This window comes from Corythoichthys intestinalis, chromosome 1 (genome assembly GCF_030265065.1).
Source record: "Corythoichthys intestinalis isolate RoL2023-P3 chromosome 1, ASM3026506v1, whole genome shotgun sequence".
Classification (NCBI taxonomy): Eukaryota; Metazoa; Chordata; class Actinopteri; order Syngnathiformes; family Syngnathidae; genus Corythoichthys; species Corythoichthys intestinalis.
Window position 1 is genome coordinate 69,090,499 of NC_080395.1, and position 24,347 is coordinate 69,114,845.

At 39.2% G+C, this 24,347-nt stretch overlaps 1 protein-coding gene across 5 annotated transcripts in view; it reads right to left on the bottom strand.

The window, feature by feature from the left end:
* Positions 1 to 24,347, bottom strand: part of LOC130916860 (multiple epidermal growth factor-like domains protein 11) — a 345,443-nt gene that overhangs the window by 262,158 nt on the left and 58,938 nt on the right. For all 5 annotated transcript variants that reach the window (XM_057837918.1, XM_057837935.1, XM_057837926.1 and 2 more), the window contains exon 4: positions 13,872 to 13,972. In XM_057837918.1, the coding sequence (XP_057693901.1) occupies positions 13,872 to 13,972 (101 nt within the window). The remainder of the gene's footprint in view (positions 1 to 13,871; positions 13,973 to 24,347) is intronic.

The window sequence follows — 24,347 nt, forward strand, 5'->3', positions numbered from 1 at the left end:
ATATATATATATATGTATTTGGCAAGTTCACACATTTGAATGTTATGCTAACTCTGATGCAGGACGGACTTTCAGTAGCAAAATTAGTGCTGTTTCCCCTCTCTCCGCAACATTGACATCTTTTTACATTACTTACAGTGGCAGCTGCTGGCCGAAAAAAATCAAAGCCAAAACTAAAGTGTATCCATTGTTCTAAGTCCACTTCTGTTAAAAGGATGTACTCCAGCTCCTGTTATGGTTGTTTTGGGTTTGTATTGCACCTATTGGCATTAGCATTTTTTTTCTTTTGCAGCATGCTTGGTATTTGCCAGATATTCTGGCCATTGTAAGTGTGGCTACAGAATTAAAAAAAATAATAATAATAATAATGAATCATTTTTATTCTTTCCATAAAAAATAGGGCAAGTGGCGGATGCTATTTTACTGCGACACATAGAAGGTGGGATGAAAACTGCTGGTAAATAGAAATATTTTGCCCCTTGTCCTATGTTCCGCAGACCGTTTGATCTTCGCAGATGTCGTTGAAAATCATGGTAAATTCCAAACAGACTATGTCTTCTGTAGCAAAACTTAGGCGCGCGCACCCACCCATAAACAAACTTAAAGTTATTGCCGTGAAAAGATCAGAGGAATCATCTTCTTTATCAAACGCAAAAAATTTAACAGGCTGAACTTTTCTATCATCCCTTCCAGCTCACTTTATGATGATCACTCGTGCATCAGACAATGAATACTGCATCATTTATCAGGTAAGAAGTGTGCAGTAAGACGACAAGCTGACAGTTTGGAGACTTCGGCACCTGAATCTTAGAGATATATTTAATGTTCTACTTATCTTTCATTCCTGTTTGCGCAAATGACTGCTCAATAACAAATAAAGGTAAGTTTACAATTGCTTAGATATAGAAAATTCAGCATTAGGGACAGACATGAATATGTCTGTGTACAAAATACAGTATGATCCATACAATTGTTGATGCAAGTTTTAAATGCCATCAAACGGAACTTTTTTCCTATTGCCCACTATGTTTACGCATCACATGAATATTTTCTGTCAAATGATCTATGTTGACACTGATGTGTACAGTATGTGTCTTTTATCTTTTGGATGGTATTATTGTTTTGTATTACTTTGACGGTTCACATTTCTATTTTGGACTGTTTTACTGGGCTGAAATTTGTGCCACCAGAAAATCAGTCTGAATGATTAATGTTGAATGAGTAGATTCTAAATTGATTTGAATTTGACTGGTATGAATGGAAACGTAGTCATTTAATTTTAGAGCAATGAACAACCAAATGAATTGTATCATTTGAAATTGAACTTAGAAGTTTGAAAATTCAACCCAAGATGTTTTACACCATCAGGTATCACAATTGGAATTCGAATTGCTGAATTAAATTTCAGTTTTCGGTTAAAAACACATTTTTAGTCACAATTTAGCTGAAAATTTTCGGTAACTAAATATCATCATCACTTTGTCCAATGCGAATTCTTGACTCTTGACACCTTGTCCAATACAGATTCTTGACACTTTTGAACTAATTCATTATTTTTTAAAGCTTTTTATCAGAGTTTGTTCTACATGATGAAATGTCTGAGTGAGTGCTCGTCCGAGACTGGCGATTCCATAGTTTTTGCTAGGGGTTGTAGATCAACAATTTCAGTTAAATATTTAAAATAGCAGAAACATTACGTATAATATCTGAGAAATGAAAAAAGTATAGGCATTATAAGAAGTGTGAATTATTAGACAAAAGAAGCACCCTTGTTGTCTTTTGATTTGAATACCTATAGCACTTATTATTAGAAGACACATTTTGCTTGATATGCTGTAGGGGTGTACAATTTTGCCAAGCAAAAAAAATTATTTTCTCTCAAACCCGATTTTCCGATATCAATTACAATTTCTTGGCAAAATGAAAAATAATGGGAAATTAAGTATTCGGAAAGTCTTCTGTTTAAGCTTATTTTTTCTTTATTAGAACTGAAAGTGCCAGAGAATTTAACTCTGTTAATACACACACAACAATCCCTTGGTATTCAGAGCATTTTATTTGTACAGCAGACTCCAGCCTTGTTCTTAATTAAAGTGATCATGAAAGAAGAAAGTGCATCTCCCATTTGAAACAAAATCAAACATGAGAAAAGGTAGTCAGTCAGTCTGTAAACCAAAGAGTCTGTCAGCAGGTCAGTCTGCAAACCAGCTAGCCAGCCAGTCAATCAAGTCACTCTGGTGAAGTAGGTAGGAAGCCAGGCTCAGGGTGATGAGCTGTCACATTTCTATCTGGTTTTACTTACATAAATGAATGATTAGTGCAAAACTGTCACTCGAAAATAAGAATATGCAAGGTGGCAATCACTTTGTCTAAACAAACACAAATATGAATTACAGTGAAGGTAATAACAAAATGATCCGTTAGGTTTATGAACACCTCATCTTTAAAGGAGACATCAGGTCAAACACACTACTGGGTCAATGAACAATGTGCATATACTGTAGATTCTTTTTTCAAATGCAGACCTATGCATTCTGCCCAAATATGTTATATATATATATATATATATATAGTATAAATGAATGTTCCAATGGAAATGAACGGGATTTCTTTTGTTGAAAAATCCCATTTTTTGAGGGGTTGTAGTAAATTTAACACCAGAGCATGCTAAAAAGGGATGGAATTCTCGTATTGGCTTGATGTTGTCTGGCTACATTTGAGCACTTGTAAAACGTGAAATAAAACACGGAAGTATGATAAACACGTGTCCAAGCTAGAGTTTTGTATTGTTTTTCATTTTTTACATACAGTGTGATGATTTTTGCACCTTCTTTTTAAAATATAGCAGTACACATACAGTGTATCACAAAGGTGAGTACGTATATCTTTTCATGGGACAACACTGACAAAATGACACTTTGACATAATGAAAAGTAGTCTGTGTGCAGCTTATATAATAGAGTTCATTTATTTTCCCCTCAAAATAAAGCCATTAATATCTAAACCCCTGGCAACAAAAGTGAGTACACCCCTTAGAAACTACATCCCTAAATGTCCAAATTGAGTACTGCTGTCATTTTCCCTCCAAAATGTCACGTGACTCATTAGTGTTACTAGGTCCAGATGTGCATAGGGAGCAGGTGTGTTCAAATTTGTAGTGCAGCTCTCACACTCTCTCATACTGGTCACTGAATGTTCCAACATGGCGCCACAAGACAAAGAACTCTCTGAGGATCTTGAAAGGTATTGTTGCGCAACATGAAGATGGCCAAGGCTACAAGAAGATTGCCAACAACCCGAAGCTGAGCTGCAGCACAGTGGCTAAGATCAACCGGCGTTTTAAAAGAGTAGGGTCCACTCAGAACAGGCCTCGGGTTGGTCGTCCAAAGAAGCTGAGCGCACGTGCTGAGCGTCACATCCAAATGCTTTCTTTGAAAGATCGTCGCAGGAGTGCTGTCAGCATTGCTGCAGAGATTGAAGAGATGGGGGGGTCAGCCTGTTAGTGCTTAGATCATATGCCACACTCTACATCAAATTGGTGTGCATGGCTGTCACCCCAGGAAGAAGCCCCTTCTGAAGACGGTACACAAGAAAGCCCGCAAACAGTTTGCTGAAGACGTCAATAAAGCACATGGATTACTGGACCCATGTCCTATGGTCTGATCAGACGAAGATGAATTTGTTTCCGACGGTCTCAAGCATGTGTGGCGGCGACCAGGTGAGGAGTACAAAGATAAGTGTGTCATGCCTACAGTCAAGCATGGTGGTGGGAATGTCATGGACTGGGGCTGCATGAGTGGTGCAGGTGTTGGAGAGTTACATTGCATTGAGGGAAAAATGAACTCCAACATGTACTGTGAAATACTGCAGCAGAGCATGATCCCCTCCCTCCATAAACTGGGTCACAGGGCAGTGTTCCAGCATGACAATGACCCCAAACACACCTCCAAGATGACCACTGCTTTACTGAAGAGGCTGAGGGTAAAGGTGATGGACTGGCCAAGCATGTCTCCAGACTTGAACCCAATAGAACATCTTTGGGGGATACTCAAGTGGAAGGTAGAGTTGTGCAAAGTCTCAACTATCCAGCAGCTCCGCAACGTCGTCATGGAGGAGTGGAAGAGCATTCCAGTGGCAACCTGTAATAGTCTGGTCAACTCCATGCCCTGGAGAGTAAAGGCAGTTCTGGATAGTGGTGACCTCACAAAGTATTGACAGTTGACATGTTGTATGTTAATATTGACAACTTTCACTAAGGGGAGTACTCACTTTTGTTGTCAGGGGTTTCGATATAAATGGCTATATTTTGAGTTATTTTGAGGGGAAAATAAATTAATTCTATTATATAAGCTGCTACCTACCTACTACCTTCATTGTGTCAAAGTGTCATTTTGTCAGTGTTGTCCCATGAAAAGATATACTTAAATATCTGCAGAAATGTTAGGGGTGTACTCACTTTTGTGATACACTATAGTAGTCATTTTTAAGAACGGCCAGATCGTTCCATGTGTGAAGCATAACACAAGAAATCTTCCAGTCCATAGAAAAGCAGGAGGTTTTTGTAATCAACAAGTTAAGTCAAAAATGGGGTCTGGCACAAAATGAAATGTTTTATTCAGAATAAAAAAAGAAACATGGTACAGAATCTCATCAATTATAAAGGGAACCACGGACCTACACTTGTAGGCTCTAATAAGCCACAATTGTTCTCTTTTACTAAAATATCTTCTTAAAAACACATAAAATATTGTCATTAATTTAAAAATGTATAATATTTAGTGCATGTTTTGACCTCGGAGGGTGCCATGTTTTACATGCGAAATGCAAGCTGGGGGTGATGACGCAGTTGGGTTGTACTGGGAGAATAGCTGTGCTCTGTACTAGCGAAGCTCATATGACATCTGGCATGATTTTGTCACATTCTGCAGCTGGTCAGATTGCTTTGTTGCAGAGCTGTCGGATGAGTTCCCAACATCGTACCTGCATCCAATTCTAACATCATCATCATCAGTGTCTTTAAACCGATCCTAGGCGGGTTGCCGAGATATTGACTTGCTGCCATTTGACAGTTTGTATTCTCGATCCCTGCATAGCTAGTTGCATCCTTGCCTCGTTTTTTTTTTTTTCGTTCGTCTGCCTCTCACCGCAATTTTCCCTTTGTTTTTTTTTTATTGATCCCGACCTACTTTCACAGACTCTTTTTTGTCTCCCTTTTCGCGATCGCGTGTTCTTTGCGCGTTCAATAAACCCATACACGCAATCCCTCTGTTATTGTTGTCTGCTTAAGGTCTCAACCTGGCTTCCGCATTCGCAGACCATAACAGATTTGTTGGTTTTTATGTGAGGACTTGAGTTACTGATTGCAGCAAACAGATCGATAAACAATACACATACTATCGAGGTAGAAAAAACATAACATGGTCCTTGTGGTGTTAATGTTACTAAACAGTGTGGTCTTGAACACTACCTGCATGCAGCAAATGTGCTTTAAGTGTAAATAAAGTAAATAACAGTCCTCTTATATCTCTTCTTCTTCTTCTTTTCCTTTCGGCTTTTCCCATCAGGGGTCACCATTTATTTACGTCGTATTCATGTTGCATATGTATATTTATGATGTAACTTTTTTATTTGGCACATTTTGGATAATGAGAGTCCAACTGAATGCAAGAGAGTGCTTATTCACCGCCACAAAAGCTTCCGGGGAAACATCTGATAAGTGCGCAAAATCTGAGAACACCACCAGGACGATCATCAATCTGGACAGGGCTTTTGCGTGAAAAAAATATTATGGTTGGTGATCAGGTAAGGCAGCACTCTCTCGGGTCTGGGTTGTGGCAAACTGCATCAAAGTTTTCGTGTGCTGTGATGCACAGGCTATCTGCAAAAATAATCAAACTGCTGTGTTTCACTGTATATACTAATCATATGTAAAGCACACGACATCTCTGGTTGCTAACAATCTCCATAATTATATAGGAACAAGTTTGATCACGCAATAGTTTACCGTGAAGATCTGCAAACAAAAAGTGTTCTTAACAGTGGTCACTGTCACTAGACGAACTTGCTACATGAACACTACCGTTTTTTTCTAATCTCGTTTCGTGTCATCCCGTCTTTCCTGTTCATTTAGGCTTTTGCTGCTCGTTTTGTGAAATATCGAGAGTGCTGTCCTGCTCATTAATGTTCCTCTCGGGTTCAAATTGAAAGGGCTGAACAGATGACAAGCCTGGCAGCGGCACCCTTTAACGTCACCGCTCATAGTACATTGTGTCGGCAACAACAACGGTGACCTATGAGTTAAACTCATTTTACAAATTTTATAAAAACAAAAACATAAAGATGGGGTTTAATATCAACTTTTTATAACTCATACAAACATTTACCTTTTATGAACTACAAGTCTTTCTATCCGTGGTTCCCTTTAATTTGTGCGGCCGGTAGCTTACTTTCTCTGTGTAAGAGGGAAACCTATCAATTTGTTCATGTTGAGAATTTGGCAAAGCAAAAAGATCTGTCCTAATTTCCTTGTACGTAGCAAGAACATGAGTCGCTTTAAAACCTGGTGTAGTGTGCGTGCATGCGTTCGTTGTCAGCGGGTGATAGTGGCAATGTTCCACAAAAGAATTGTGGGTTATTTGTTCTGACCCTGCAGGAGAATCAAATTAGGTTGTTTACAAGCTGATGTTGAATAAAGACACACAATATGATTCACTTAAGCATGCTCGCCCTCAGGGCAACACATTCACTTATGAAAAAGCAGCATTGGGCTATAGAATTTACCATCTAGAGTGGATAACTTTTCTTTTGTGGAACGGGCAACAGTACTAGTTCAAGACAGGGGATTTGAGAAAATAAAACTGATTCATCTGCAAGGAGTTAAATAATTTCTTTCTTTAATATATCCACACATTTTCTCTACCACCTAAACATTATCCACTTATACATTATCATTTCATTGCAGCTGTGATAATAGCAATAAGTGAAAAAGTATAATCGAGATCTAGATAGGGATATTTTACATATAGTTCTGTATAAAAGTTACCGGTATATAAAAAGCAGTTTCTGCTCTTGCACTCCTCTTTAAAGGAAATTGCTGTATTTTAAACCAAAACAACTGTTGTGTTTGATAGAACAGTATATCTATATGCTGCAATAGCAGATTAATGGGGCATTAAGCCCCCGAACTATTTTTAATTTGTCTGTTTTACCCTGGAAACCCCCGTTTACAGACGTCACACAACTGCTTTTGTTTCAACCCAGCCATAAAAAGAAGGTAATTCATTATAGTGATTATTCAAAATGTGTGTCATTTTTAGCTTACAATCATTAATTGATGTCGAATTATTAGTTTAAAAAAAAACAACTTGAAATATAATACTAAAATTATTCACTCGCATATATATGATGTCGAATATTTCGTTTAAGAAAAAAAACTTAAAGTACTAAAATTATTCACTCCCATATTTTAAACTTTTAAACAAATGACGTCACAATGAAAAAAATGGTGTCTGTAAAAATGACACGGATATCTACCTAATAACTGTCGCTTGATTGTATTATTTTTGTTACTGTCGCATTTTCGCCGATATGTTAGATGATAAATATTCTCGAAAAAAAAAAAACAACATTTAAAAGGGTAAATATATGAAAAAGAACATCTCGACCACTCCTTGATGTCTGCCATTTCTGCATCGCGACCCTTGTTATATTACAATGTTTCACCCATAAAATCCCCCAAAAATCCAGCTGTAGCTATTCACAGCTATGTCTTGACACTCGGTGATACATGCTACATGGAGTTTTTGGATTGAAACAAGGTAAGTACGCGATAATATCTCGTTAAAGTCGTGGCGTCTTTAATTCTGCTCTTTCATGCTCTCACCTCCAGATAGGGTTTCGCTATTCAAAATTTTTGTTTTCTAAAAATGCCCTCCTGTTCAAAAATGTTCTTACCCCAGAAAATTGAGATTTCAAGTTTTCCAATTATGCCATATCGGACAATTTTGAAAGTTGGCCAAATTGGGGTCTCAGAGCCAAACTTCAAGTCACCTGTTTTCCGATATATGTACAGTGGGGAGAACAAGTATTTGATATAGAGTATCACACTCTCCCATACACTGCCAATGGGAAAACCCATTGGCAGTGTATCAAATACTTGTTCTCCCCACTGTATATGGCGGAAAACAAAGATAAGGCTGAAAAAGCAGTTTCTGCTCTTGCACCTCTCTTTAAAATATACTGCTGTATTTTAAGCCGAAAGATCTGTTGTGTTTGATAGAACAATATGTCTATATGCTGCCAAAGCAGATTCATGGATCATTATGTCCCCGAACTATTTTGAATTTGTCCGTTTTACCTTGGAAACCCCCGTTTACAGACGTCGCGCAACCGCTTTTGTATCAACCTAGCCATAAAAAGAAGGTAAGTAATCGTATTTATTATTCGAAATGTCTGTCATTTTTAGCTTAGAATCAATTATTGATAGGGGTGGGAACCTCTCGGTACCTGACGATACGATAAGATTTGCGATACAAAGCTCATGATGACGATGACCTCATGATATGGCGATACAACGATTGTTGATACATTGGTCAGGAAATCATTCTAGGATATTCTACAAAACAACTAACAAACAGAAATACAAGCTATCTTCATTCGTCTGCTTTAAGTTTATCACTAGTAGTACCACTAGTTCAATCCATTTGAACTGGGAGTCTTTCAGCCACTTCCTGTTGATTTTGGGGCATTTTATGGGTCACTTCCTGTTGATTTTGGGTTACAGAACAGGAAGTGAGCCGGCAATGAATAGGCAGTGACTCAAACTCACCAGGAAGTGACCTGTAAATGCCCCGAAAATCGGAAAGAGGGACTGTGACTGCTTTGGTTTCGAAGGAATGTTCATTCTCCTTCCCGGTCTTAATAGATTGGGTGTCGAGCACAGTCAATGGCAGCCATAGAGTTAAATTAGACATTATTATGGTAAAATATTATGGTAGCAACTTGTTGGTTCCTTATTTATTCGATTCTTGGCATGAGCGTATCGATAACCTTTTGGGATGCAAAAAATCACGATATATCACCATTTCGATATTTTGTCACATCTCTATTAATTAGTGTTGTATCGGTCGCGAACGATTCGTTCTTTTTGAACGAATTGTTTGGGTGAACGAGACCGAACTAATCACCATCTGCACTGATTCGTTCTATGGAGTTGGGGCTTGTTCGCTGTGTGGGAGGGCGTTGAGCAAGCGGCAGCGTCTTCTGACATCGCACATGACCAATCAGACGCCAGCCTCATCGCAGGCAGGGGAGGGAGCGGAAACAGAATCAGGGCGTCTGTCACTCACTTCCACGTGTGGCCAATAAGCAGCCAGCGTGCAGGCAGGCGGGCAAGACTGAGTTTTGTCACTTCCCGTTCAGTGACTCGGTCCTCCGGTTCCTGACCAAGCTTGCTGCTAACTTGACTTTCCAGTAATGACTATGCGGTGAACGAGTCAAAAAATTAAAGGAAATGACTTTGTCACATACTTGTTAACGTGGAGCCTATCAAATGCTGCTCAAACAGACAAAAACACCACACAAATCTAGCGAGCATGATTTAGTCTACTACTTTTCTCAACAGACTCGGGACTGCCTATGATGACATACTATCAAATTTACAGTAATTTAAAACACGTGTAGCTACGAGGCAAGCAAAAGCTGAGCTGCGGTCGCGTGACGGCAGTGAAGGGGGCAGAGAACTGTTACTATATGGAGGCTTCATGGCAGCGATATTAACCTAATATGTGCACAGAAAAAAAGAATATGTATTATGATCACCATAATACTGATTTGCAATGAATTTATATACATGTCAATTTTTTCCGACTGTTTTATTTTTTTTCGTGTCAGAGCGTGTCGGTTGTTGGTTGGTTTGACAAATTATGTCAATCCGTCCATTTTGTGCTACTCAAGCGCCCCAAAACAACGCACGCAGACACGGGAGATGTCGCAATATGTCTACATTTTTCTTAACAGACTAATGAGAGTAGAAAGGCGACATCGTAAAGAGCAAACAATTATTTCTCGTCAGCATTTGACGATCTGAGATGAGGGTACGACAGGGGAGCTGACCGGATTATTTTATTTATTAATACCAGTGCAAAAATTCAATACAATCATCTTAATACTGATTTGCAATTAAACTGTCAAATATCAAATGTAGTATTGTTTTTATTTTAGAGCAGCACATTTGACAACAAGCTATTTACACTTTAGTTTTAACAATAGTGACCAAAAATAATAGTGATGAGCATAAAAACAAAAATACAACAGAGCGAGAGGTAAATATGATGTGTTTGTCGTTCCATATTTAGAAATTAAACTTTCGATTTATTTTTATTTTCGTGACAGCAAGCATGCTGCGTTGGCTGGTAGCAGCAGCATTGTATATGTGATCAAGATCATGCTAAAAAAAAGTCCGTGCTCCCCTGATCCCAAACCCCCACTCCCCCCACAAAAAGAAAATGTTTAACCGTGTCCTAAATCGAAATGCAAGCACGAGCCATGACTTTGAGCCCATACAAATACGACAGACGACGCGGAAGTTCTCCCTCGCTTTTGCAGCAGCGGGAGGGAGACGAGGCTGTCTGTGAAAGCAGAATGATATCGCCTGTCACTCATTTCTGAAACTACGATGAGCGGTCAATGAGGAGCCTGTGTGCAAGAGAGGGAGGGACCAAGCAATGTCACTTCCCGTTCAGTTATACTGCGAAACGGTCTTTGGTGATTCGTTCGGCAACGTCACTTCCCGTTCACTAACCGAACGATTCATTTGGGCGGGGAGGGAGATGAGGGGGGCGAACGATTCATTGAATGATTTGTTTGAACGAATCTTTTTACTGAACGAACCGGAATGGATTCGTTTACTCAAGTGAACGACAGATCCCGTCACTACTATTAACTGATGTCTAATATTTAGTTTAAAAAAAAAACAATTTAAAAAAATTATTCACTCGCATATTTTAAACTTTTAAACAAATTATGTCACAATGAAAGAATTGGCGTCTGTAAAAAAGTCACGGATATGTACCTCATAACTCGCTTAATTGTATTTTTTTCATTACTGTCGCATTTTCCCCAATATTTTAGATGATAAATAATCGATCCAAACAAAGAAATATTGAAAAGAAAAAAAAAAAAAAAACGTTTAAAGGGGTAAATATATGAAAATGAAAATCTAGATTACTCCTTGATGTCTGCGATTTCTGCATCGCAACCCTTGTTATATTACCATGTTTCACCCATAAAATCCCCAAAAAATCTAGCTGTGGCCATTCACAGCTGTCTTTACACTCGGTGATACATGCTACATGGAGTTTTTGGATCAAAAAGAGGTAAGTACGTGATAATATCTCGTTAAAATCATGGCGTCTTTATTTTTGCGCTCACCTCCAGTTAAGGTTTTGCTGTTAATTTATTTATTTATTTTAAATGACTTCCTGTTCACAATTTTTCTTTCCCCAGAAAATTTAGATTTTAAGCTTTCCAAAGATGTATCACACATGCAAATAGGACAAGATTGAAATTTGGCCAAAGTGGAACTTCAAGTCACCTGAGTGACAAACAATATGAGCTAAGATCCTGCGCAGAACCCTCAAGCTCTCAGGACTCTGGTAGAGGACCCGAGCTTGTAAGGAGACACCATACCGCCCGATATATACATGTATATCAGGGGTCGCGTTAACCGAATATTTTCCATCGTTGACCGGTTTTTTAAAACGGTGACGGAAAAAACTGAAGTCCATCCGTCATTTTGACAGGTTGCAATTCACACCCCAGACGACAGGGTGGCGAGTGAGCATATTAATTAGCTATTGTCTCTCTTGATGCATGACGTCGTTGGCCTTACTCGGAAAAATGTCAAGGCAACTGAGCGTCCGAACTAAGGCTACGTTCATACTACAGGTCTTAATGCACGAATCTGATTTTTTCGTGTTTTTCCGACTCGAGTGAGGCATTAACTTGACGGTCTGAAAGTGACAAGTCGCATAGAACGGGACCATTTTAAATCCGATCTGGGTCACTTTGGTGTGTGGTCTAAATCCGATCTGGGCCACATTTTTCCAGACTATCGCGGCGGTCTGTACTGTCCAGTCCCGCAAATCGGATTTAATGCAGCAATTACGTCATCCGAAAGCGAGAGACGGTACGGTAGCTACGGTAGCGATGCAGCAGTGCATTATTAGCGCCTAGCTTACCTTGAACACTGTTTTTTAGGAAGGGTCGGACTTGACAACAGTCATAAAAAAAGGTTTGAGGATAAGCCTGAGAATGATCGGTTTTCTCTCTGCTCCATATAAGCAATTTTTCAACATTGCTTACACGGCCGAGAAACGGGGCAAACTGCCTGTATGTGTGTGTGACACGCACGAACAGTGCGTGCATGCTATCGATCCATATACTTTGAATATAAGCCTAAACGGGGATTATATATGCCTGTTATTTGTGTCCTCGTATGTTTACTTCCGCGCGCAAGTCCCTCGTCCTGCCCTCGTCGCTTTGCTAACGGCACGTCTGCCCGTCGCTGATTGGTGCACTCCGCTGTCTGTTTGCCTCTTGTTAAGCTTGTTCGGACAGAATATTAATTAAAAATGAATGAAAACTAAATACTATTGAATATGTCATTATTATCATTTTAAAAATGTAAGTGACGGGTAAAAATAGATTATGACCGGATTTTTATGACACTGTCAGTCAAAATGACAGACAACGAAAAAGTCTAGCGCCTCTGATATATATATAAATATATTTGGGCTGTCAAAATTATCGCGTTAACGGGCGGTTATTAATTTTTTAAATTAATCACGTTAAAATATTTGACGCAATTAACGCACATGCCCCGCTCAAACAGATTAAAATGACAGAACAGTTTCATGTCCACTTGTTACTTGTGTTTTTTGTCTCCCTCTGCTGGCGCTTTGGTGCGACTGAATTTATGGGTTTAAGCTAGGGTTGCCACCTTTCATCAGCAAGGCCATTGAAGACGAGACGTAGCTGGGTCTTTCAATGAGCATGACAATGATCCCAAACACACAGCCAGGGCAACAAAGGAGTGGCTTCGTAAGAAGCATTTCAAGGTCCTGGAGTGGCCTAGCCAGCCTCCAGATCTCACCCCCATAGAAAACCTGTGGAGGGAGTTGAAAGTCCATGTTGTCCAACGACAGCCCCAAAACATCACTGATCTAGAGGAGATCTGCATGGAGGAATGGGCTAAAATACCAGCAACAGTGTGTGAAAAGCTTGTGAAGAGTTACAGAAAACGTTTGGCCTCCGTTATTGCCAACAAAGGATACATAACAAAGTATTGAGATGAACTTTTGGTATTGACCAAATACTTATTTTCCACCATAATTTGCAAATAAATTCTTTAAAAATCAAACAATGTGATTTTCTGTTTTATTTTTCACATTGTCTCTCATGGTTGAGGTTTACCCATGTTGACAGTTACAGGCCTCTCTAATATTTTCAATTGGGAGAACTTGCACAATTAGTGGTTGACTAAATACTAATTTGCCCCACTGTATTTGTAACTTTGATAATATCAATATATTTTGCAATGAAGTAAATTGATACAATATAATTCCTGTTCAAAATATAAATTACAGATTTTTTTATTTGGTGTACCAAATTCTAATACATATACTGGAAAAACTGCCCATTTTTCGGTCTGACTACAAAAGTCTTGGCCTCATCATGGACACAGGAATAATGTACCATAAAATGATACCATCCGGGCCTTTCAAATTTCTTATTAGTTGCCATGCCAGCAATACACATCCGTAGGTTCCAGATCATTTGAAAGCAATGAATGTACAATAGTTATAACTTACGAACACACAGGTCTCCACTTTCATAGAAACCCGGGCAGCACTGAGAGCGTCGTCTGTACATTGTTCTCACACCTCTTCTGTAGGCTGTCTTGTAGCTGATCCTGGTTGATATAACATTACACACTCGTCAACAGTTGTTAGGACAATGTGTTAACAGCATCGAAGTTTTGATGTGATCTTGTCTGTATGAAAAAAAATTGAGATATATAAACCTGATTTAAACCTGAAGTTAGGATACTTAGGATACCTAGGATACTAGGATACAAAGCAAAAGGGACAAATGCTGAGACAGGCACTCAAGTGTTGATTTTCTTTTTTTTTTTTTTCTTTTCTTTTTTTTTTTTCACATTGTTTTTCCTAACCTTTGATACCATTTTACCAGGTTTGCACAACGACTTGCGTTGACAGTGCCCGGAATGTCACTTTTCAAGGCATTTTTTAGTTGGTCCTTTTCAGTGTTGTTATTCTTACTTTATTAAGTAATTAATTACAGTTACAAATTACTTCTGCCAAAAAGTAATTGCGTTAGTAACTCAGTTACCTGAAGGTAAGAGTAATTAGTTACTTGGCAAAGTAACTGGTGATAATTTTCATGTTTTGTTTTGTTTTGTTTTTCCTCAAAAAAAAAAAAAAAAAAAAAAACATAGGTCACACACCAAAGGTTTTTGGGACAATTGGCCCTAGCCCAATTCTTTACCCTAATTTACCCTTTACCCTGAATCAACCGTTAAAAGTTGTTAAAATCGCTCCCATTATTGCATTAGTTCCCTACTGTCTACTTTTGACATGTGGAAGTTTTAAAACTGTTTCATCATTTAAAGATAGAGTCAAGTCAAGATTTTGCCGATTTAGGAGTATTTTAGATAAAAAGTTACTTAGGTTTGCCAGGAAGGTTCTCTGCTCTGCAACAGAGTCTTCCGAAGAAGTCTACTGCTTTAAGATGGCGGCTGTTTACTAACACATGTAGTTCCTATACTGTACACGTTGTTAATGCCGCCGTCTCTGTTATTTCGCATCTAGTTCTATATTTATGTGATGTCTAACATATCTACCATATCATGTGGGTGTAGTTTGTAGGCTATCGGCTACAGTCAGGTATTATTGGAGCTACCTAGCATCGCGTTTGCTCGGCGTCACAACTTTTTTGCCTCCTCCCCACTCCTGCTCTGCATGGCGTCGCGGTGAGTCCATCTCCCTTAGACCTTTCTTGCGTCATTCACCCAATATAGTAATGCATGCCTATCCATTCTCAGTAACGGTAACGGCGTTGCCAAGATGAGAAAAGTAATTAGATTACTCATTACTGAAAAAAACAACGGCGTTAGTAACGTCGTTATAATGTAACGACGTTGTTAACAACACTGGTCCTTTTCTTGGTTGTTCTGCCAAATCTTGATTCTCATTAAGTTGAGTGCATCCAATTTGAGTATTCAATAATTTAATTTCAACTCTTTGATCTGATTGGCCATCAGTGTAGTAGGTATGACAGAGGAAAGTTTGTGGTTATTAGCAATGTGCATAGTGACTTTGACACCTCGTGGACACATAGACTACAATCGTTTTTCAATTACACCGCAGTTCGTTATCTCACAATTACACAAACTAAAATATTCACTCACTTGAACCTCTTTGTAGCGGGGTTCCAAGCACGTATACATGGAGAGAAGGGTATTTAGCCAGGAGGTGAGCTTTCACTGGGACATCCTGGTTCTAAAATGCTGAGACATTTCTCATTTCTACTTAACTAAAAAAAATAACTCACTTGACGCAAAAACACTCAACATGGGACGATAAGGCAGGAAGTCATCATCATGGCGAGATTATTATTATTTTTTTTTTATTTAAAAAAAAAAAAGGTCAACAGAAAACCAGGCGAGGAGGCCAACTGCTGCTGGCAAGTGCAAGACAGCAAACAGCCGCGAGGGGTGGAGGTCACGGGGGGAAAAAAAGGAGATAAAAAGAGGAACTTGTTATGCAAGAAAAATATAGCAGTAATCCACAACACATGCAAATGTATACATTTATATAATGCTTTAGTTATAGTCTGTATGTTCACTAACTTCTCTGTCTTGCGGGGTACCGCAAGGCTCTATTTTAGGGCCTGTGCTTTTTGCGCTTTATCTCCTACCTTTAGGATCAATTATGAAAAAACATAATATCGTTTTTCATTTTTATGCTGATGACCTGCAGCTTTATCTGCCCCTGAGACCTAACGATAAAACTGCTCTCGCTAAATTGATGGAGTGCATGATGGAGTGGGAAGCAGTGGCTTGCACAAAACTTCTTACATCTTCACAAAAGCAAAACTGAGTTTATTACTTTTGGCACACCTTCTATGATGAATGCTCTCGAGTCCAACTCTGGCGCTCCGGCTGACATTTTAAAGACACGTTAAAAATCTCGGAGTGATATTTGATAGCAGGCTAACCTTTGAAAAGCAGATTAGTTGTAAGAGCAAGTTTTTTCCAGCTCCGTCTCTTGGCCAAAGTGAAGCCTTTTCTTAGTCGCCACAACCTTGAAAAAGCAATTCACGCAATTATAAGCTTAAGGCTGGATTACTGTAATGCACTTTCTGTTGGCCTCCCCAAGTACTCAATTTCTCGTCTGCAACTTATTCAAATTGCTGCTGCTCGATTTTTAACAGGTACACCCAGACGTGTGCATATTACCCCCATGCTATCATCACTCTACTGGCTTCCAGTCCATTTTAGAATTGATTTCAAACTTTTACTGTTTGTTTTTAATTCTATTAATGGCCAGGCTCCATTTTATTTATCAGAAATTTTAACCTTCCGTAACTCTGGCAGGACTCTTCGTTCGACCGGCCAGCTTCTTTTACATGTTCCGAGGTCGAAACTTAAACAGTGGGGAGATCGATCATTTGCGGTTGCTGCCCCTAGGCTGTGGAATAGCCTTCCCCCTGAAATCCGCACCACCACCCATCTAGGTCTTTTTAAGTCTCGGTTAAAAACACACCTTTTTAGATTCGCCTTTTATACAGATTAGGATTGCCTGGTTTTATTTGGTTTCATTTGCTTTAGGGTTTTTAATGTTTTTAGATTTTATCGGTTTTATTGTTTTATTTGCTGGACTTCTACCGCGATGAGCTGTTTTAGTTTCATTTCTTTCTTTTCTTAATGTCATTGTATAATATTTTCCTGCCTTTTATTTATCTTGAGTCATGTTTTGTTGTAAAGCACTTTGAGGGCATTTCAGGTTTTTGTAAAGGGCTATATAAATACATTTGACTGACTGACTGACTGACTGACTGACTGACTGATTGATAAAGCGTACCTCCAGTGGTCAGGTGACTAAATTATATGTTATCTTTTAATGTTTCATATCTATCTGGTGTTATAATATTTGTGTTTAGTAAACATTAATAATAATAACAGGCAGGGCAAGTTTATTTATATAACACAAGGCAATTCAAAGTGCTTTACGTCACATGAAGATCATAAAAATCACAGTAAATCAATAGAACATAAAAACAAAGACATTTGAAACAGGAAATAAAATTATACATAAAAATCGCATTTAATCACGAATAAAATAAAATATTTTTTTTTAAATACCACTAATAATTAGAATAATTCAAATCAGCAATGGAGATAAAGGACAAGAGGAATAGAAAGCAAATAGATTGAAATATAGAGACAGTTATGGATATGCTGTGCAAAACAAAAGCGTTTTTAGCCCTGATTTAAAGAAGCTAACAGTTTGAGCATACTTCAGACCTGGGTAACTTGTTGCAGAGATGAGGAGCATAATGATTAAATGCTGCCTCACCCTGCTTGGTTTTTGTTCTTGGAACATACAGGAGAATGGTTCCAGACAACCTTAAGGGTCTAGATTTTTCATAGGAATCTAACAAATCAAGCATGTATTTTGGTCCAAGGCCATTAAGTGTTTTGTAGAAGAGCAGTAGTATTTTATAGTCTATCCTTTGACTCAGTGGAAGCCACTGTAACGATTTAAAAACCGGTGTAATGTGGTCCAGTTTCCTTGTATTTCTGAGGACTCTGGCTGCAGCATTCCGTACTAGCTGCAGCTTCCTGACTGATTTTTTATCAAGACCTGTAGATATACCGTTGCAATAGTCCAATCTGCTGAAAATTACTGCATAAATAATTTTTCCATGTCTTGTTGAGTCAGAAGCCCCTTAATTCTGGCTGGTGGTTAATTCTTAGGTGGTTATAAGCAGAATTTGTGACAGACTTTAGATGGCTATCAAATTTTAGGTCTCAGTCAATAATTAGGCCCAGATTTCTGACTTGAAATTGACATGACTGACTTGACTTTGTGCTAAGGTGCCTGCTTATTTTTTACCTTTCCTTTTTTGGCCCAAAAATGATCACTTCTGTCTTCTCCACATTTAACTGGAGAACATTCTGGCACATCCATTCATTGATTTCATGAATGCATTTACTCAGGGAGTCTAAGGGACTATAATCATGTGGGGACACAGAAATGTAGAGTTGTGTGTCATCTGCATAGGTGTGATAGGAGATGTCATACTGTTCCATAATCGGAGCTAGGGGGAGCATATAGATGTTAAATAAGAGTGGTCCAAGAATTGACCCTTGTGGGACTCCATAGGTGAATTTGGTTCGTTCTGACTAATGGTTTCCGATTGACACATAGAAATCCCTATCATGTAAATAAGATGTGAACCACTGAAGAACTGTTCCAATCTGCTGAGTAGTATGTTGTGATCAACCGTGTCGAATGTGGTGCTGAGATCCAATAGTAGCAGAACAGATGATTAAATAATAAAATAATACATTTTATTCATAGAGTGCTTTTACCGATGCTCAAAGACACTTCACAGTTGAAACAAAGGCTCACACAACGTGAACAGTACAAAACAGTCAAGAATTATAAATTAAAACCCACTTTAAAAAGATGAGTTTTCAGAAAAGGTGCGGATGGGTTTAAGGAGTGAGTTCCAAAGGGAAGGGGCAGCAACAGAGAAGGCCCTTTGCCCCCAAGTACGGTGTGTTATTTGTGGGGGCAGTGCGAGAATGTTTCCATGAGATGAGCGGAGGTGACGGGAGGGGGTGTGGGGACAATGAGGGTCCGTGAGGTAAGGAGGAGCCAAGTTATTGAGTGCTTTGTATGTGAGAAGTATGATTTCGAACTGTATCCTGTGTGAGATGGGAAGCCAGTGCAGTTTGTGGAGGACGGGGGTAATGTGATTCCTGAAGGTGGTACGGGTGAGAAGATGTTCAGTGGAGTTCTGGATATATCTTAGTTTATTGAGGAGTTTGGACGGAGAACCGAAAAGAATGCTGTTACAGTATTCAAGTCTCGTCAAACCTTTTCTTTTACCCCAGGCAATAGTAGGTGGTTTTATTTACCTGACATGTTTCGGCGAGCACCTCCGCCTTCGTCAGAGGGTCACTGATGTTGGTGTGACGTGTCTTTATCAGCTGATGGATGAAGGCGTGACTCACCTGTCAAAATGACAGGCGAGTCACGCCCTCTGCTGCCCATTCACTCTTCCAAGATGCTGTTCCAGGTCATAGAGAGCATGTATGCCCCCTCGTCCCTGTTGATGGACCTCGGGTCCTGCTTGCGGGTCTCAGTGGCCTCCCTGATCCAGCGCTGATGTTTGTTTTCTTCGGTGCGGATGACTCTGGCCTTTTCCCAGCCCATGATGTGGTTTTCCCTTTTGCAGTGAGTGGTGATGGCTGATTTGTGATGTTGTTGTTGTGATTGTTCTTTTATTGCCCATGTTTGTCTCATTGTTGTCTCCTTTTCACATTCCTTCTTGTGTTCTGTTTTTCCTGTAATGAAGCTCCTCCCTGTCTCCCCGATGTATGATTTATTGCATGATTTGCATGGAATTTCGTATATTCAGTTGCATTTGTTTTCTGACGAAGGCAGAAGTGCTCGCCGAAACATGTCAGGTAAACAAAACCACCTTCTATTGCCTGGGATAAAAGAAAGGTTTGACAAATTTATAAGTGTAGGCAAAATGAACTCTATACAACTAGTATTCAAGTCTGGAGGTGGTGAATGCATGGATGAGGGTTTCTGCAGCAGAGAAGGTGAGGGAGGGGAGAAAACGGGCTTTGTTGTTGAGGTGTAAGAAGGCAGTTCTGGTGATATGGTTGATGTGCTGTTCGAATGTTAGTTTATTGTCGAAAATGATACCTAGGTTGCAGGAGTGTGTTGAGAGAGGGAGGATGCAGTTGATGGTAAGGGAAAATTCACTGTCTTTAAAATAAACTGTAGGGTCGATGATGATTATGTCTGATTTGTTGCTGCTAAGCTGAAAATAGTTTGCTTGCATCCAGGATTTAATTTCGCTGAGGCTGTTGTGAAGCGTTGATTTGGTGCTGTGAGAGAGAGTTTTTGTCGAGATGTATATTTGGATGTCGTTGGCGTAGCAGTGAAATTTACGAGTGATCTGACCAAGGGGGAGGATGTAAAGAATGAAGAGGAGGGGGCCAAGAACTGAACCTTGGGGTACACTTTGTGGTAGGGAAACAGCAGGGGCCATACATTTGTTAATGCTGATGAATTGTGTCGGTCGGTGAGGTAGGAGTGGAATCAGGAAAGTTCAGTGCAGTGACATGTAGAATTTCTAGTTAGGAGAGCAGGATGGTGTGGTTGATTGTGTCGAAAGCAGCAGTGAGATCCAGGAGGATGAGGATGGTGAGTTGTCCAGAGTCCGAGGAGAGGAGGATATCGTTACTTTGAGAAGTACTGTTTCAGTGCTGTGCTGTGTGCTGAAGCCAGATTGGAAAAGTTTAAACATGTTATTGTGGGTATGGTGGGTTCTGAGTTGTGAGGAGGACGGCCCTTTCCAGAATTTTAGACAGAAAAGGGAGATTGGAGATGGGTCGGTAGTTGCTCGGGATATAACATTAGGAACGGATAGGAGTCCCTCACATATGGGCGTCGCCAGACATATTTCACTGAGGCACGTGCCCCAGTATTGATCTGCAGTTCCCCAGCTTAAATTTTTGAGTTTTAAATCTAAGTAGCATAATCTCTGGATTGCGCCTATTTAATATGGTCATATAACTCTATTCAGCCCATATACGTATAAAATCTGCACATGGCTCCTTAATATGGTAATTTATGCACGTAACTTTGGGTGTGATAGGCATATGAGCTGACACTTCTGCGACGCACCTTCGGGAGATAGGCTGCATTCATGTTTATCGTAAGACCTGAGTTCCCAAGTTGGAAAATTGTTCTAATCTGTTGTAAAGTCGTAATGTGGGATTTAAAAAATGGTTGTTAAAAAAAAGGGTAGCCTATTTTAATGTTCCAACAATGCAGTGCTGGCCAAAAGTATTGCAACCCCTTCAATTCTGTCAGATAATGCTCAATTTCTCCCAGAAAATGATTGTAATTAAAAATGTTTTGGTAGTAATATCTTCATTTATTTTGCTTGCAATGAAAAAGTCCAAAAGAGAATTTTAAAAAATTAAATGATTATCATTTTACACAAAACTGTGAAAATGGGCCGGACAAAAGTATTGGCACCCTAAACCTAATACTTGGTAGCACAACCTTTAGACAAAATAACTGCGAACAACCGCTTCCGGTATCCATCCATGAGATTCTTACAATGCTGTGCTGGAATTTTAGACCATTCTTCTTTGGCCAATTAATCCAGGTCTGTGAGATTTGAAGGGTGCCTTCTCCAAACTGCCATTTTCCAGGTGTTCTATGGGATTCAGGTCTGGACTCATTACTGGCCACTTTAGAAAACTCCATTGCTTTCTTTCAAACCATTTTCTAGTGCTTTTGGAAGTGTGTTTGGGTCATTGTCCTGCTGGAAGACCCATGACCTCTGAGGGAGAGCCAGCTTTCTTACACTGGGCCCTACATTATGCTGGAAAATTTGTTGGTAGTCTTCAGACTTCATTACGCCATGCACACGGTCAAGCAGTCCAGTGCCAGTGGCAGCAAGCAACCCCAAAACATCATGGAACCGCCATAAGTCGAGGTTCTTTATCCACCATCTGTACAATCTTTTGTTGAAATCTGTCGTCAATTTTTCTGTATAACACCATTTACCATTTCTGTTCCGTCCACATCCAGGGAGGTTAGCCACAGGGCAGGGCTTTACACTTATTGTTGACACGGCGCACGGTAGACACAGGAACATTTAGGTCTTTGGAGATGGACTTGTAGCCTTGAGATTTCCCATGCTTCCTCACAATTGGGCTTCTCAAGTCCTCAGACAGTTCTTTGGTCTTCTTCCTTTTCTCCATGCTCAATGTTGTACACACAAGGACACAGGACAAAGGTTGAGTCAACTTTCATTCATTCTAACTGGCTGCAAGTGTGATTTAGTTATTGCCACCACCTGTTATGTGCCACAGGTAAGTAACAGGTGCTGTTAATTACACAAATTAGAGAAGCACCACATGATTTTTCAAAAGGTATCAATACTTTTGACCGGCCCATTTTTGGAGTTTTTCCATTCTTTTCTGTGTTTTTCCATTGCAAGCAAAATAAATGACAACATTACTACCAAAGCATTTGTAATTGCAATCATTTTCTGGGAGAAATTGAGCATTATCTGACACAATTGCGGGGGTGCCAATACTTTTGACCAGGACTGTATATCACAGGTTGAGTGACTGTTTGGCGCATTTTATAGACACCATGTAATAGAGATTCATTTTTCCGATTACTCCAACAACACGTGAATGCAGCATCAATATATTGGTGCGTGTGCCAATCATACAGTTGACGGGGCAAAGGGTTTCTCTCCCCATCTGCTTTACAGGTTAGTGACAGATAAACTGCCCATCCTTGTTGTTCGTTTTTACCTCTGTGTTGATGTTTGTTTGGTCGCCTATTCCCATGAATTGTGAATCTTAATGCTTCAACCTTACTCTTTACATATCAGGCAGTTAATGCTTAAACTATTTTGGTCACAAATTGAAGTAGCAGATTGGCTGCCGTCTTTGAGCTAACTGGCTATGAATACAATGACAATTAAATGTGATTTGAATTATTCATTGCCAATCAAAATGTTTTACAATGGGTGTTATTGCAAAGCTACTTTTAGTGTAGCACGTGAAGTATGTGAGATTTGAGATTAACTCCAGAAAACTTACTTCACATGTTGAACATCATGTGCTTTTATTTTGAAATGTTCGCTGGAGGTACGTTCGCTAAGCTGCTAATCGTAAGCTTTACACTCATTCAAAAAAAAGTGCAATTGTCTTCAATTTTCGTCATGCATGTGGTGTCAGTAATAGATTTTTTTCTTTGTTTTTTCCCACATTGTTTGCAAATGCTGTAAACCAGCAAGTTTTCACATTTAAGGTGGCAACATTTAACCGCAAGTTTGCATTTTGGAGAAGACTGCCAATGTTTTATAGCAGGCGAAAGTGGTTAGTACCTTCACTTTTTTCCATTAGCCTCAACTAATTAATTTAAAAATCACTGATCTCATTTTTATTTACCGAGCGATAAATTCACTTATTGCATATTGCAACAGGCTTAGTCATAATTGCATTTGGCGGAACATCTAAAATATGTATGCAATATTAAAAACTTTGTAACATCAAACATATCTGCAGGCATCACAAAGTAAGACTTAAAAACATCTCTCTACTAGCTTGTCACCATTCTATGTGGTCTAATCACTCATACTGTGCATGTGTACCGTGAGGGGTTTAGCCCTCTACTTTCATGCCAGCCCACCAATCTGTACTGCAAACAAATTCATCCTTCTACTGTTTGCTGGTAACAATATAACTTCAAGAAGAAAGTAAACTTTCCCAGTGCAACTCCAGTTTAGCACAAGTGGAATAATTATTTGTTAATTCTCTGCAAAATAATTTCATTAATTTGGTATTTTCCACTTGCCTTTGAATAAAACGTCTTGCAATAATGTTTAAAAAACATTGTTATTTGGGTTATTCAATAAAACTCTTACCATGTCGTAGACTAGAGATGTGACAGAAAATTCAGCGCCGAAAACTTTTGGCCGAAATAGCAAAAATTTCATTTTCAGTTTTCGGTTAAAAGGACGAAAGTTTACCACAGAACAATGTGAAGAACCGTAGTCCTCTTGTGAGGACGTCATCAAAACACAGCGGGAAGCAACACTACAGGCTCACAGCCAACATACACGCGGTCTGGAAGTATTTTGGGGAATCAAAGAAATATATAAACTACTAAATGAGGGAAGATAAATTTGCTTCATCACTGCTACATGCTCGTTCTGAAGTTACTTCACGTGCAGTGCATTTGAGCCCGTGCATGAATAGGTTGAAGTTTACAAATAAAGTATACAAGTAAAGTAGTATTTAAATGCATACATGTGCATTTGCTGTGTTCTAGTACAATAATTTTATGGCACAACCACTTCCTCTTTTTCCTTTTTTCAGCGACTTCCACACCCCCTTTGCTAGTCGCCGTTTATATGATATGACGATATGTTAAATATTGCTATTGATCCTTTAAATAGTGGTGATTATCTCTGCATTTGGT